The sequence below is a fragment of the Branchiostoma floridae genome, chromosome 10 (assembly GCF_000003815.2).
Source record: "Branchiostoma floridae strain S238N-H82 chromosome 10, Bfl_VNyyK, whole genome shotgun sequence".
Lineage (NCBI taxonomy): Eukaryota > Metazoa > Chordata > Leptocardii > Amphioxiformes > Branchiostomatidae > Branchiostoma > Branchiostoma floridae.
This window is the reverse complement of record NC_049988.1, coordinates 8,389,233-8,407,095: the sequence shown is the minus strand read 5'-3', so window position 1 is coordinate 8,407,095 and position 17,863 is coordinate 8,389,233. Positions and strand designations below refer to the sequence as shown.

At 38.3% G+C, this 17,863-nt stretch overlaps 1 protein-coding gene across 3 annotated transcripts in view; it reads left to right on the top strand.

The window, feature by feature from the left end:
- LOC118423770 (RNA-binding protein 45-like) overlaps window positions 1–17,863 on the top strand; it is a 67,736-nt gene that overhangs the window by 27,757 nt on the left and 22,116 nt on the right. For all 3 annotated transcript variants that reach the window (XM_035831991.1, XM_035831990.1, XM_035831992.1), the window contains exons 2-3: window positions 1,299–1,474; window positions 10,955–11,071. In XM_035831991.1, the coding sequence (XP_035687884.1) occupies window positions 1,299–1,474; window positions 10,955–11,071 (293 nt within the window). The remainder of the gene's footprint in view (window positions 1–1,298; window positions 1,475–10,954; window positions 11,072–17,863) is intronic.

Below are 17,863 nucleotides of genomic sequence, written 5' to 3'. Positions count from 1 at the left end.
GTTTCAGGTTGGCTAGAACACTGGTCCATTACATTCCCACATTTCAATCCACAGCATTTTATGTAGACTCAAAACAAACATACAGGACAAGTTAAGCACACCTGATCTTTAGGATAGGACATGCCATCAATTATCCTGCCACTCACTGGTGCACTCAGCTGAGGTGGGGTTGATGTAAGACATGTGCATCTGACTAGAGCATCCTTATCTAATGAAAAACTTTGCAATGACATAGATACTGGATAAACTTTTAATTTAGGACAGTTATGTTAGAAATTTAGGTGTGGCAACTTCTATCAAACATAAAAAAAGTCCCTCTCAGAGTCTACTTTTGAATCGTACCTGTAATTAGAGAGCATGATTAATTTCTTTAAATTTATATGTATGCATTTCCTTTACAGTGCTCACCAAACAAGCAATTGCTTGGTTCGTATAAAGTTATTAACTCAACAATCTGACAGGAGAAAAAGTCACCACAGGTAGTATAATATTGTATCGCACAAAATATCAGTGAAGATTCTTATATTCTAACTCAAGATCTCCCCATGTGCAAAGAAAATCTAGGACACCTTATGGTCGCTCTAGCCTGGTCGCAACTTCTTAGAAATGGAAGAAGATTAGAAAACAGAAAACAGAAGGTCAGGACATGTGCTTTACAATAACTCATATCTAAGAACTTCAAAGATACCTGGATTGTACTCACCTTTATATGGGAGTCAGCTATTATGGTTGCAGAAACTAGTCTTGCATCTCAAGTTCTGCAACCTCCTTGCAATTGTGAACTGTGCTGCACCCAACACTGACCAGGCTTCTGGTGCTTAGGATGTAGAGCAAAAGTTCAGGGATAGGTCAGATCTAGCAGTGATAGAAACCACTTGTCAAAGCCTAAGGCAAGTACATTATATCCTTGGCTCTACCGATTTCCAAGTGCTGCGAAAATACATTTGGTATTCTGGGCTAGGTGTCATTACAAAAAGGATCCTGGCGCTTGATGGAATTGAAACTGTACACTCTTACCTGGTAAGGGGTGTCAAGGTTAGGCAGTTTTCTTGAGGGATGGATGGAAGAAAGAGAGCTACCCACTCCCCCACTGAGGAATGGGTTGAAGTTTTAATGAGTTTTTCAGGACTGCCTCCTTTGGAGACTGGAAGAAACCACATGAGGGCAGAATTCTACATCTGTTGTTAGTGTTACAGTGGGGAGCCAGCTAGGGCGTAAAAAAAAGGCAGGCAGTGTTTGTATTAACTGGTTGCCATTCACCCAACGTGGTCTGGTCTTTTCTGCACATTCTTCTGTAGGGAACGGAGGCAGCGGCAGTGTCATCAAACTGGGCTCCTCCCGACTCATCGACATGGACAATCCGCCAAACTCCCGCATCTTCATCGTCTGCAGTAAGAACCACACCGAGGCCGAGCTCAAGTACGCCTTCGAGAAGTTCGGAGACATGGAGGACATTTGGTTGGTCAAGGATAAGGTCAGTGCGTTCAAATGCAACTGTCAAGTAAGACAGAAATCAGATGCTTGTATCATGTTATCTGTTTTTGTGATGGAATGGTTGTAACTTCTACAAGATGGCTTTGCCATTGTCTGATGTTCCCATCTAATTAGCTTTTTTCAAGATTAGAGTAGAGCATTACAGGAACAAAAAAAGGTTACAACGTAAACGACTGCAGTTTACGGGTTTTTGCTACTGAATTGAAAATTGACTTTCAATATCAAACTTTGAAATTGAGGAAAATAAGATCTTTATCAATGTACATCCAATGTTTGGGTCTGTTAAGTAACAACTGATAAATTGCTGTGTAATATGAGACATCAGTGTTTTGATAATTGTTTTGTATGCACATTTAGAAATTGAATGTTGTGGATACAAGTCCCCTCTTGAGAATTTTCGGACTCAGCACTTTACATAGCAGAGCGGTCAGCTGTGTCTGTGTTTAGTTTAGATCCGACCTACCATACAGCAATATTTATAAACATATCCTACCTTATTTTCATTACATCCATGTGGTATCAGAAGTTATTTGCAAGTTGGTATAGCTAATTAGAGATTCATGTGTATGTTCAGGTCCTACTTAACGTTTAAGCTTGTTTGATGTGTTTATCAGCTTTTGCTGTTGTTGAGTCACAAAAGGCTTTGAAATTTGTAGACATGGGAAATCGCACATCTGATTCTCTTTAAGGATGCAGATTGTTGCTTTATGCCTTACCAGATAAACAATAGTCATTTCCTTAGTTTTAAAGTCAATATCATTAATATGCCATTGAATCATTGATATCAGAGATTATCATTTCATACAATTTATGCTACACATGTATTCAAAACATTTGCTAGAGTTTTGTTTCCTTTCTTGAACCATGTTCTAGCTGTGGTTTGAAAGCTTTTCTGGCCTTAGGAGTAGAGTTGAGTCGAGTCTTGCTATCTGCAATCATCTTTTTGTTGTTGTTGCTTACACTTTACCCTGTTACAGTATGCCAAAAATTGCAACCATTACTTAGGTCTTCTGTGTGAATTCAAATCTACTAATTTAAAATCTTTGAGTAACTCAGTGGTGGTTCCAAGTCACTCAGCTAGAAGTTACACAAGCATGTACCTACATGTGTTTTGTAACTAACACATAATTACCTTTACACACCTTAAGGCATGTATGTCTTGCATCACAACAAAAAGCCAGCTGCGCACTTAGACAGCTGACAGACAAAATAACACACCTGATATTGAAGTTAATGACTACAACTAATTAGTCCCACAGACCAGCTATCTGATTGCTTTAGGTTTTCAATTATAAAATTTTGTATTATGCCATATGAATTTGTCTGGGTACACTGACTAAAATCATTACTTCCTCACTGCATACCATGGTGTGTACATCAGCTCATGAATCGTTTTGTCTGACTGATTAAAAGCAGGGATGCTTTAGGGTAGAGTCTTGTCAACAGGCCAGATGGCTGACCGTCTCAAAATGTAGGTTAGGCTTTAGACAGGGCAATGAACTTGGAGTCAGTTACATCAGAAGTTTCTAAGATAGTTTTGACATTCTTCTAATGTTCTAGTGTTCAAGTTCTAGTCTCAACATTATGACAATGGCAACTGCTACAATTGTCAGTTCATTTAGAAAGATTTAATAAGCAGTTTTTCAGGCGGCAGCAATGTTGATTACAAGTTTTACTGAATTGTCACATCTTAGAAAGGTAAATGGAGAGACAGGTACATGTGTATAGAGTAGATTTAAGAAAGACCTGTCAAAGGTACACACCACTTAGGAAAGACCTTTAAAACTCCCGGAGAAGTTTCTGATCTGCTCCAATGGATATTTCAGAATAACATTTTGAGGTAGTGGGTCATTTTGATATTTGCAATTTATAGACCTACATGTACTGGTATGTATATATGTAAATGTATATGTATCTCTCTTTCCTTTGTGTAATCCGTGTTGTTTATATAGAAATCCATTGATCACAGTCTAGACTTGGTCGGCCATGCCTAGTTGACTGATTGTGTTTGTCCAACATTCTCAGCTGGACACTGTTCTTTTGTGGCCTGTAACCCTATCTGCATGATGCCCAGACTAGAAGGCCTATTTTTGGGTCATCTCTGTCTGTCCTCTCCTATAAAGGGCATGTGTAGGGGTTACAATGATGTGTGGAAATCACTAAGTACATGTAACTTTAGATACTAGCTGGGCAACTAACTTTCAAGTTCTTATGTTTCACAAACTTACCAAAAGGGAATGATATGACTTCCGACTTCAGATGGCAACAACAGATAATATGAACCTAATAAGTTATCTCAAGAAGTTCAATCATTGTCATAACATTTCAGATTTTTTTTACTCACTTGAGTATTACTCACTCACTCACTCACTCACTCACTCACTCACTCACTCACTCACTCACTCACTCACTCACTCACTCACTCACTCACTCACTCACTCACTCACTCACTCACACACTCACTCACTCACTTACATTGTATGTACTCTCACTCTCACTTTCACTCACTTTCACTCACTCACTTACTCACCCACCCACTCTCTCCTTTAGGTTATATGTTTATATGCATGGAATTACTTTCTTGATAACAAAATAATTTACCAAATGTATTTCTTGGATACCTGGTCCTCCCAAGAGAGCCTCAGTTGCAGACAGACAGTCCCCAGACTGTGTACATCTGGGCTGCACATGGAGGGTTTGGGGTGACCCACTTTCCAATGTCAAACCTGGGGTGACTGCCCTAATGTGTCTGAACACCCCTGTAGGACCCATCAACACACTGACATGAAAGCACAGGCTCAGAATGGGGAAAGTCTCTGAAGTTCATTGGTACCTGGATAGTCTCTGAAGTTCAATGTCTAACAGGCGACAGTTTGTCACACAGATCCTTATGATAGCCTTGCAGCCTTGACCTTCAAGTTCAAGTTCAATGTCAATGTACTGCAAATAGATTCAAACTGTCAGAATAATGACAGTTGTTGAATAGCACATGTACATGTACACATATATATAGTAGGGTGCCAGAAGTGAATGCTATGCACATTCTGATTAAAAAAAAATCTTTGGAATCAATGTCAAGTTCAAAATATTGTTAGCAGCTGATAGCAACATACAAGTAATACATACATGTAACTTCAGATCTATCGGGGATATTTTGCCTGTGGCATTATTAGATAAGCCATGAATAAAGCTCAAGAAATTCTGAGAATGTAGTACACAAGGGTTTTATATTGCATTCAGTGCCCTTCGTCAACTGACATTCAGTATGTACATGTACAATAACTGGTTCTATTCACAAAAATAATGTAAGGATATTATACCAGGCAACTGTGACAGCTTGTTAAGTACTGAACTCAGTTTTCACTTGAAAAGGAAAACTTCATGAAGCCAGAAGATGAATTTACATTAGATTTTATAAAAGGATATTTGATAGGGATGGTACCGTGAATGTTATTGATGACTGTCCTTTGGTGGGTAGATAGCCTTGCTAAATATTATCTCTACCCCCACCTGTTCTATAGATAAGGATTCCCCAATTTAATCTATAATAATTGGTTCTCGGAGTTTTGCAAGAAAAGTACGGAGCAGGTAGGTTAAATAAGAATGATACCTTATGAACATGAGGGACGACGCTAAAAAGGCAGCGCAAGCTTCAGGTCTAGCATCTGACTACGATATTTATAAACGATTGAGAAACGTAGTTGTCAAAGAAAATAGAAGGAAGAAGAAAACACACTACAGGGAATTGATTGAAGAACATTGTAGAGACAGAAACAGCAAACAGCTCTGGCAAGTACTGAATGGGATTCTAGGTAGAAACTCACGTCGAACTGCAACGTTCATCGAGACAAACGGTAAGACATTGACAAAACCTAGGGACATTGCTGAATATTTCAATGATTACTTCGTAAAAAAAGTTGAAGACCTGACACCGCGAAGTCCTGTAGATATAGCCAGTGTCACTGCACCGATCAACGAAAACATCATGACATCAAAAAGCTGTTCTTTTTTCCTTTCAAGAACTAACAGAGAACTACGTACATGAATTACTTACTTCACTTCCGCCTTGTAAATCGACGGGGTTTGACAACATTGATAACACGCTATTGCGAATAGCGGCCGATCATATAGCAAATCCAGTGTGTCACATTTTCAACTGCTCTATCAAACAACACACATTCCCCACTGAGTGGAAAAGAGCCAAAATACTACCTCTTGTAAAAAACAAGGCACTTCCATTAAATGGACCCAACAGTCGTCCAATCAGCTTGCTTCCGGCTCTAAGCAAATTACTGGAAAAGATATGCAACAATCAGATACAAACCTACCTTGTCTCTAACGCCATCATGTCCGACTACCAGCATGCCTATAAGCGACAACACTCCACCGCGAGTGCATTGGTAGAAATGACGGACAAATGGCTTGAGGAAATTGACAAGGGAAACCTGGTAGGCGCTGTCCTTTTGGACTTTAGCGCCGCGTTTGATGTTGTAAATCATGACATATTGCTAGCCAAACTGAAAAGTTATGGCTTCATGGATTCTGCCCTACACTGGATGCGAAGTTATTTGACAAACAGGATGCAGGCCGTTTTTGTAAATGGTGGTATCTCGACTTACAGAGAGATTAATAGTGGAGTACCACAGGGTAGCTGTTTAGGCCCACTGCTGTTCTGCGTATATACTAACGACTTACCTACAGTGGTAAAACACTGCGAAGTAGTACTGTACGCAGACGACACAACCCCATCTGCAGCAGGCCCCAGCATAGCGGAGGTACAAGCCACTCTTCAAGCTGAACTCACTCATATTAATGACTGGGTTCAAGCTAACAGACTGGTGCTCAACGTTGACAAGACCAAATCTATAGTTATTGGAAGCCGGCACAAACTAAAAAATAAGCCAGCCTTACAGCTTTCGATGCGCAACAAAATGATAGAACAGGTTGAGCAGGCTAAGCTTCTAGGAATGTTGATGGACCAGCAGTTAACCTGGGCACAACATCTGGACAAAGTAACATCTAAAATGGCACGCGCACTAGCAGCACTGGCTAAATCTCAGGACTTTTTCACTAGAGACACGTTAAAAACTGTTGCTCAAACACTTGTTCTGAGTCACATGGATTATTGTGCATGTCTTCTGTCTGCAGGTTCTCAATCTAATTTAAATAAACTACAGACCCTGCAAAATAAGGCTGCCAGGCTAGTACTTAATGCAAAGTACACTTCCAACACTGATGACCTACACAGAAAGCTGAACTGGCCAAAGGTAAACGAACGACTCTACACCAGAACCCTCACTATGTTCCACAAACTCCTTACAGCTAAGAAACCAGAAGCTACCTACAAGAGACTACACACAATCAAAAACACCCACCGACACAACACACGCCTAGCACAAGGGGGGGGATTCAGACTGTCCAAACCTAAAACTTGCGCAGCAACCAGAACTTTCCTGTATAGATGTATTAAATCCTACAACTCATTCCCACAATACATTAAAGCATCTACACCATCCATGTTCAAGCAACACATCAAAGACAGACTAAAAACACAGACACAACACAAACCTCTACAGAAATGGTGGTAAAGACATTCATTGACATCTATGTATATAAAATTATGTATAGAATTTTGACACTGACCTCTGACCTCTCAGCTACTTGAGACTTATTTAGATTAGATTTAAGCGTTGTTAGGTGTAAATAAGTAATGTGTTAATGTTGTATCATGTAATGTGTTTTTGTAACGACTCCAGGAAGATTAGAGATGCAATTTCAATTGTAATCACTAATGGAGATCCGTTGAATAAACGAATAAACGAATAAGGAAAATCAATTTATATAATATTCTTTTTTCGTCATCTTCAACTGAGCAGATTCTGAAGCATTGCCAAGATGGTTGTTTCTATTAATTTTGTTTTCATATTGTGTTGATAGACCCAAAGATAATCATATAGGTGTAGGTGTCACAAAGTCAACATGCTAGGCTTCTGAAACAATAGAATGGAAAAAGTTGTAATAGTTTGGAAGACAAGGATCCTGGAATCTAACTATTATCATTTTAAATCAAATTTGAGTTTACCCAGTCTGTTCAAAATTTGTTGTGAAGGGGTGCGTACTTTCTTTGAGTTTTTCCATTTTACCTTTCAATCCCACAGATCTGTCTTAGACTTGCCCCAAATCAGGGGTCTGTATTTTAATTGGGGTGCATACTATATTTGAGAAAATACGGCACTAAGTCTTAAGATTTAACTCATGTCCTACATGCATCACACTTGTAAGTGCTGATATGTGATTTTTCCATTATTCTTCTTCCGATCCCCCCAAAAATGCAGTGTTGAATCTGAGAACCAATACATTAGATTATTGCATCCTTACAAGTTACATTCATTTTGAATTCCCTGATAGTGTTTGCGAAAGGTTAGGGCGGCAGGAGTGACCGTATTCATATTTCATCCCCATGCCTTTGCCAGGAGCCAGGAGATTACACTGATTTAAACGGGCATTCAAGTTCAGCTGAAGGTGACTTTGTGAAATCAAGGACAAAGTTGTCCCCGTGAAGTCCAAAGTTGGATATATGAAGTTACAAAATTCCTAGAAAAGATACTGTTGATTTCTCCAGTAAAATTATCTCCGATGGATAGAAATAACAAAAATTATCGAAATCAGTTTTGACTAACTATGAAAAAAGATGTTTCTGTTGTTAAGCATAAGAGAAAACATAATCAGATTCTGCATTTTCATGAACATAATATTGTGAGACAAAAAGTTTACTAGACAGTTTTAATTCTCCAGTTTGATTCTCCAGCAACTACAGATGTGTCCACTCCATCTGTGTTATCAATGAGGATACAAGCAAGCTGTTGCATATTTCCGTGATAACATAAGATACTCAACTGTTGTTTATATGCAGCCTGTATAGATTGGGTCATACTGGAAACAAGAGCTATCTAACACCCCCAAATTGTGTCCATATAGCTTGTTCAGGACACCAGATATCAAAACCGGAAGTTATGCTGCAGTACCAAGGGAAGCTGCTAGGGGGCCCAAAATCTAATTATTTCCAGCTTTTCTCATGTCCCACCAACACACCAAGTATGAAAACAATCCATCCAGCCATTCTTAAGTTATCTTGTTCACACACACACACACACACACACACACACATACACACACACACACACACGCACACATACACACACGCACACACACACACACACACACACACACACAAATGCTATTAAGAATATTTAATGGTGGTAATAATGCTAACGGTACATGTTAACTATTGGTATTGGAACACAACCTATGCTCTTGCTCACAGATAGTCATTCAGAACTTCATAACCAGCTTGCAATATTGTGCCATCGCACGTAACTGCGGTGCGTTATGAAAATAGATAAACTGGGTCAGACTACAAATAGCATAATGTATATTGGTGCCATGACATGATATGTGATGATCCTGACTAAAATAACTGCAATAGAGACAGATCCTTCCCTACCATTACTAACATACTGTGCAATGTCATCAGCAAGGACATGTTGGTCCACAGGCTCACTTTTAGTTGTCATTGACATTCAAAGCTTGCCTACAATGCTATCCCTGACCTCTTCATCAGATGGAGACAGTGAGAGTACTTGTACACTTGTACTGTAAATTTAGTACTTACTTTCACAGTGGCTTTCTATCATGGATAGGAGGGAAAAGGACTCAGCTGTTACTGTAGTCATAGTACAAGTAAAAGTAGACATACATGTACATTGTACATGTATTTGCAATGCCTTAAAAACCAGAGAAATAAAACCATTGCAAATTATTCAAGATTTACAGTACTGTGATTTATATTTTGGAAATGGGAATTGCGAAAATTATTAATGCCTCACTTTGTGTAGTAAGAGTGTTGACGCATTACGTGACAAGATGACTAATGACATTGTTTGATTAAATAAAGCTAGGTATTCCATTCCTGTCATGTCAATGTGGAAAGCAATGTATTATGTCATATTTGCTGTCAGCTAGAGATGAATCTTTACTTAAAGATGATAGTTATTCTTTCATCAAAGTTGTCTTTCCTCCGGAGATACACCTGTTTCTTACAGTTCATTATATTAATATTTCGGAATCAGTAGAATTAGAAGTAGCACCTGTGCCCTTGAATAGAGAAAGGGCGGAACAAGAAGACATCAAACATGGTGGATAATGAAACACATTTTATTTCAAACTGTTCCTTGTACGATCACAAAAGACAAGAGCTTTTTAAACAGGCCACTAAATGCCTCCCAAATTTCCCAGTGTTTACAGACTAAAAGAAAACTACATTCCTCCTAACATCACAGAACCCACACATTATAGAAAAGGTGGGATCCTTTGTCTTCCACTGTCTCAGGAAAAGAAGTAGAATCCATCAATTTACAGTTTAGAGTTAGCTTTTAGACTAGAGTAGGCATATTCTATAATGTTCTACACTAATTGTTTGCCCCCTTTCATGTTAACTGCAATTAGCCCTTGGGCAAGAATTTGCAATAAACTGTTATTAAATTTGTCCCTGCTAAAATAATTACAAGAATTCCTGTTGTTTTATGGATGTGTGCTGAACACATGGAACTCTCATAAAAGTTCTGACAGCTTTCCTATCAAAATGAGATTATCAATTTTGCTTGTCTGCTGTATCAACATTAAGTTAAATCCATTTCAAAGTTGTTATGATATTTGGGGATGTATATACAAAGCAGGGAACAGTACTACACAAATCTCTTCAAGGGCATGTAGGTCATTTGTGACAGTTCAAGGTCAGGGTGAGTAATGTTGACAGTTCAAAGGTTACTGGGACAGTTGAAAAAGTCACAGCTGAAAATACTTTGAAGACACAGGATGGGGTAGAAAATGGCCCCAATTTTCCCATGCCCTTTAACCGCCTTGAATGAATACAGACTTCAGAAACAATTTAGGTCATCTCCATAAAATTATTGGAGACCTCAAAAAGTCTGATAAAAGAAGAGAAGTATTTTAAATGGTGATTTATTAATAAGTGTGGGAGCCCATTGATCAAAGGAAACGAAAACAGAAGTTGACTTATTTTCAATTTACCTGTCCGTATGTGCTTATTGGGGATCGCTCTTTTGGCACATTGAAAGGAAAGGAGGTACAAATAATAACAAAATTCATAAAGTGCAATGGTATGAAAGATACATACATACATACATATTCATACTTGATTTTAACAGAAAGATGAAATGTCCATACTTAATGTAAGTTAGATCGTTATATAGAAATGTGAAACCTTTTGCTGTTAATCGGCAACATTATCAAACTATATTCAGCTACATTGTACATACTATTAGGTCAAAACTTGTTCTTCCAATGTAGAAGGATATACACGATGATTGTTATATACTTGTAGATTATTTTGTCTGTTGTTTTGCTCATTGTGTACCCCGTTGTTATCATTTTTCTGTAGAACACCAAAGAGAGCAAAGGTGTGGCGTACATCAAGTATGCCAGGGCTTCACAGGCCATGATGGCAGTGGAAGAGATGCATGGAAAACAGGTCGGGCCAGAACCAAAACCACTCAAGGTGGGTTACTCTTTTCATAGATTCGTAACCTTTAAGTTTTTCACAGTGTACTATTTCGAATAGCGAGACTCTTTTTTTCAACACAACCGTAATGCTTTACTCACACCAATGTTTTCATGACCGTCCGTCACCTTCTTCAAGTGTGTAAAAAAGAGTATCTTTATTCAAATGACTACCAACCTGACAAAACTATTCCAATGTACTACTGTAAATGCAGAAACTTTCGTGGTGGTTAAATGTTTGAGGTTATTGTGGTGGCCACTTCACCGCAAGCTTAAAACCACCACAAATATTTTTCCATGGCAGTAAGAGACTACAGTGCATGGTGCTATGCCGAACCGCTACCGCGAAAATTTCTTTTTCCACCTACCGCGAAATTAAAACCCCGCAAACTTAAATGCAGTATTTCATTTGGTACACTCAAAGTAACGGAAGTAGACAATTTTGTGATTTTTGACTGAGATTTTGTTGTTGATCTTTTTGCTTCTTTACCTCTTGTCAGCCAGGAAGCTATGGTTGTACCGGTAATTGCGGCTTTTCTGTACCTTTTTATCTTATGATTCTAGTCTATTCTGAAGTATCTACACATTGTCAAAAGTCATTTTTGAATTTCTTGCTTCTTGGATTTGCCACTGTAGTCAAGGTGGTATTTGTCCATACTGCACTGTTCTTTCCAAACTTTCTCTGTGGAGTCTGGTAGAGGCTACATGTAGGTTTCAAACTGGATTTTCAGAACAGCAGGCTTCAAACAACTGATAATGTGATGTCCTGATTACAGTGTATCACTATTGAAACAGAAGGAACACCTGGTGCCAAAAGCCAGATAAATGTCATGCCTTGGGCAGTTGCTGACTTGATAAGAAACAGCCCTTTTCATAGTGTTCCTGCCTTCACATGTGCTACCAAAATTAAGATGGGGGGGAAGGTGCAACAAACCATTAATCAACAAGCTGTGATAATACTAACAGTTGCAGAAAATTACTGGCTGGAGATTCTGTGATGAAAGAAAACCTGTTGCACCCCCTGTGCAGTGCCACAGGGCAGCTGTCAATCTTAATCAATCAGTCACCCTGACAGCATGTAAACACCATCATCATCATTCATAATGGCATACTTAATACAGACAAAAGATACATCGCCAAAGGTGATACCAAAAGAGCGTTAGTCGATAAAGCTTGAAAGCATAGTGCTTCTGCATGGCGCAACTTTTGTTTTGGATTTTGTCCTGTATAACAGCATACTGCGAGTCAATGACTGTCAGGTTTTCATTGAAAAGTCTTAAAAAAACAAAAAGTCCCAAAACCTTCCAAAAGTAGTCCAGGATGAACAGAGAAATTGCTGTATAAATGTGTGTGCATTATATGTCTGCTTTGTTTAACAGAAGAAGAATAAAGGAAAAGAACACACCAGCAAAACGCAAATTTTTCGTTATCAGGGAAAACATCATGTGGACAGATCAGGGTTCTAGCCAGTGCATTTTTAGCATAACGGGCCGCTACAGTATAATTTAGTACCACCACGCTAAAATGAGGACCACTACGTTAATTTTCTGCTTGCGTTGTAGTAATTTGCTATCATTTACTTGTTGGACAATTATAATGAAATATGTAAAATGATGATATCCTACTTCAAATTGACCAAAACGTCCTTCACATCACATGTGATGTTATCAGAATTAAGTCCCCTCACAGTACCGTTATCATGCCAACTTTTCAGTACATTTTCAAAATCTCTCCAATGTATGGAAGGGGGGGTCACCATTCCCTGATTGGTCACTTTTTCCCTTGCCGTTACCATTACGCTGAAATAAAATCCTGGCTAGAACCCTCCATATGGGGTGAAAGTTTTGTCTGTTCCAACAACTAACTTTCCATCCCAGAACAAAGAGATGCGTCCTGGAGACAGCCTGGAGCTGAGTGTCCTTGAAGCAAAGATGTACTTACATTAATTTCATACATCCCTCTGTCCTCTTGCAACAGACAACTGAGAAACACTTCAGGTTGTTTGTAATATTTTGGAGTAACACCCACTTCAATCTATCTGGATTACTTTATTCCTCCAGGATAGTGGTATGGCCATGTGCTTCCATGTGATAAGTGACCAAGGATTGATTCACTTACACTTGGGTTCTCAGGGAAGAAGATATGGACATATTTTATGTGTTAATACTGGATTTCCCTTGGAGGCATCATAAAACTGTATTTCCTGATCAGAAGGAAATACGAGATTTATTTTCAAATCAATAGTATACTTTTAGAAAACTTGGCAAAGTATTCACATGTATTTGTTTTGTTTGTTTCGGTGATGTGTTGGTTTGTTTGCAATAAGGGTAACTCAAACTCAAAGAATTAGTATGGGTAGATTTGTATGATTTTTGTTTGTCGCTAGAGATTTTCCTGAAGTAAAAGTGAAGTGACATGATTTCTGACCCTCTAGTGGTTTTACTTCATTCAGCTCACTTACAAATGGAAGATTAAAAGAATGCAAATGCTGTTGATTGGATTATGTTTGTTTGTATTGCATAACTGGTACACTGTCTCATGGTGTAACACACCAGTTTTGTACTGAAAAGTACAAACTGCATATTCGGACAGATTTAGCTGATCCACTCACACTCGTATTGATAAGTGTTGTGGGTTCCTTAACATGCTTCAGGTGCAGCTCTCCTTATACACAACAGGGCTCGAAACACCACCTGCATGCTTGTATGCAGGTTAGTGTAGGTAAAAGTTGGGCTGTGCAGGTATTTCTGATGTCTACCTGTACCTAGCCTGCACCAGGTTATGCATTGTTGTTAAGTGGATTTTTGCTGTACTGCTTGTAACATTTTATTTTGTTTCTATGCAAGACAGTATTCCCTTGCCTACTTTCTTAGTAAACAGGTTTATAAAGTATGTTCAAAAGGTTGTTTTACCCACTTTCGTGGTATATATGAAAGATGCAGATAGCATTTCTCTGGTGCAGTTAATTGCAAAAGTTAACTGCACCATTGCAGGTAGACAGAAAAAAAGTATTTTGAGCTTTCACAGGAACGCCAGTTAAATTCCTATGGATTCAAACGCAATACCTGCAGGCTCTGAGTTATTAACCCTAACCTTGTGCCAACGTGCTGCCATACATGCAGCATATTTGGTACATGTACTGCATGTATACCACTAGAAGGAAACAATTACTGGTATAATTTGTTCTTATCTACAAGGAAAACTGGGTGTAACCGTCCATTAGAGTCAGGGAGAGTCGTTAGTGGCACCTTAACTTCAAAACAAGCAGTAATTTTCATACCTGAATAACAAAAGACTAGCGCGATTGACGTCATACACAACGTGGGACACCTGGATGTTAACAATACAACAGTTTAATCTTTTGATCTGTAAGTTTAACTTGCGTCTGTCAGACAATACCTACAATGTTCATGTACGTGCTCATACACATTTAATGCAAATAGAAGGTAAAATAGTCATTATTTATAGGTAATAAAAGATACTGAAATGTAAGTAAACTGTAAGTTTGCATGGAATGAAATGTTTCCAAAGTTTCATGTCTAAATCTCAAACTGTCAAATTTTGTATGACAGTAAACAATGTCTAATGACGCATGTCACAGTATGTAGTCACGTCAATGCAATTATATGCTCTGTTGTCGTGAGATAAAAATATACCTTCGACTGATGTTATCTGACCATTCCCTCGTCAATGAGATAGACACCTCCCAAAAGTTTAGCAAACACTAGACTACATTCATTTATTCATTCATTGTACACATTGACAGAATACTCGGTATTTTATGTAATTATGAGCCATGTGCATGTTCTGTTTTGCCTTGATGTTACTAACAATTTAGCCAGGTAATCTTGTCTCTAAGGAAGGAACAATGATCATGCTTAAAAAATTACCAATGAATTTGAAATTTCAAACGAAATAAAACTCACAAAAAAAGACATTCATCTGAAAAAAGGGTCTGTAAGCATGTATTAAATATCTGATCCAGCAATGTCACGATGCGAGTATATATAGAAATGTACATGTATCATTATACCATTTTTAGTTGAGGTAAGTGTTAAATGCAGAGCTTTCTTGTGACAAGATAGTTTATTGCACTTTCGTAACTTATCTTCTTCTGTTAACTCTAACATGAAATCTCCAAATATTATCAGTCCCTCAAAGACTCACTATGTAGATGGAAGGAGTGACATTTAGTATTTAAGCCTTTGTGATCAAAGATCCACCCAAACAGCTGGGAGTATCAGATATGGTAGAGACTTCGGCAGCCTGCCATCAACTCAGCTCAACAGTCTGGTCATGCAGTCTCCTCAGACATAATATAACGTCTAAGAACTGCAAGCATGGGTCTCTTGTTACTAGAGATTTAGTAGAATATTTATACATAGCGACTTTGTTGGACAGAGATTTATAGGAGATATAACATGTATTTACAGAATGAGGCATCAAATGTTAGGAAATTTGACATAAAAATTGTTTCCCCATGGATTCTGCTCTGCCAAGAGGATGTGGAAGGAAACAATACTCAGTGATGGGAGAAAATAATCTGTCTTGTTGAGATAAAGTGATTCTTAAAAACTCCATGCATTGTGGTTTCATTCCAGTCTGAATTCCTTCAGGTTTTGAAGCTGGAAGTGTGCCATATGCAATGCAGTAACTAACCACTAGGTGGTGCTATTACACAGGCAGTGCTGTGTTGATGTGTTATTTGGTACCAGTTTGATGTGTCTTGCAAATATACTAGTATTGAAATGAAAGGTATACATTTGCTGGTTGCTATGTCCTACAAAGAAATTCTAAGTTAAGTTTCTTAACTTTTTATGGCTATTAGTTTTACCTAAAAACATGTAAACATGGAAAGAAATTGTCAGATGTTGATGTATTCTCGAAAGGATATTATGCTGTTAACATTGGGAACATAAACAAGACAAAAAGTACACATCTTGAGAATATACACGTATGGACTTTCAGAGTACCATCATAGGACTACACCATGCTTTGTATTGTACATTTGATGAGGATGATGTCAGTGTTACTGTTCCACTGACCCTTTACCACTGGAGGTTTCATCCTACAGAAAGGCCTGTCTCAGGCCAGTTGTTGATGATTACACCATGTAGAGGCAGGGTCAGTCTCCCACCCTGGAGTGATTCACTTTGGCAGGAGACCAGTTATAGCTAACTGTATGTCCTAATACTGTAAATGTATTTAAGTTCGCAGGGATTTAATTTCGTGGTAGCAGGAAAAAGGACCGTTCGCGTTGGCTTTAAGTTTGCGGTAGCACCATGCACTGTAGTCTCTACTGCGATGGGAAAATGTTCACTTTGATTTCGCAGTGAATTGGCAACGCGAAAACCCGCGAACATAAAGCCACCGCGAAAATTTCTGCATTTACAGTAGTACCCCCAATTCTGTTTGTCCATGAACTTCTACTGTTACATGTTCCCTCTTCCCTGATTAAGTTAATGACAAACACCTGCTCAGTCTCTCTGCAGCTGGCATCTCTCTCTGTCAGGGCAGTCTAGACTGGGAGATAAAAGAGATCATACAATACTGGCATAGCAGGCTGGAATATACCCCTGGCAAGGATGTAGCCAGATATATTCTGACCAAGGATATAGTCTGGACCACTACACCTGTAAAATGTGGGAATTGTTATGTGCTAGAATTAAAAATAACAATCTAATAATTGCTATTGTTCCTCATCATCATTGGTTGGCTGCTACGTAAGTGACACTGACGGTAACCATTGCGTTTCAGTTCTTATAAAAAGGCAATTTGTTTATCATTTGATTATAAGGCAGTCAATTGAAAATCTGTCTACCAAATCATCAACTGCAAAAGAAGTCATGTACAGTGAACATGAAATACATGGTTATATATATCTGTAGAGTGATGATAAATCTTGATATTTGTCTAGTCACTAACAAAAGATAGGGGATACTGTCTGAAATGTCTAAATGTTTCCAAAGTCATATCCAGTGCTCTTTTGGCATATCTCAGAGTCAAAGTGTGTGACTATTTTTTTCATACAACACATAATGAACATACAGCGAAATGAGGAGCATTAACGCTGGTTCACCTTTATTTGCAGGGTAACCTATATCTGTTGTACCTAAAAACGGGATATTTAGGGATATTACGTTAATGGAAGGTGTTTTCAAATTGCATTTTTTTTCAATATAATGCAGTTTGAGACCTCCGTCCGTCAACTTGATATCCTGAAATACTCTGGTGTTAAATACAACAGATACATAAAGGTTAACCCGCGAATAAAGGTGAACTAGCGTTATAACCTGGTGAATGGCTGTAGTAAAACATTGGCAATCAGAAAATGTTAGTCTTCCACCCTAACATCTACTCCAGTTGGCCTGTTCTGAAAGAAGTAACGTGTCTTACTTTGGAAGTTACCAGAAGTTGCTTTGCAGCATACTGAGTTTATTATGTAGTTGTAAAGACACACTGACAGTTTTACCATGGTTACCATGGTATTTGAGGGGGAAATCTTAAACTTTGATACAGACTTTAGCTTGTCTTGACCTGGTCTTGACATCTGGATCTGTTCCTATCACTTAAATCAGCAGGACAAGGAACTGCAGTAACTTCGTCATCCAAGAAAAGTCTGTGAAAAGATCTAGTAGTTTTCTTCAGGAATTCAACAACAGGACAAGTGGAAAAAGCATTGATCCTAGGATCGTATATTTCCGAATCGTGTAAAAAAGATTTGAAATTATGTTAACAAAAGCAGAAATTTTTCTAAGGCAACTTTTTCCTTTTGTGACTTTTGTCATAA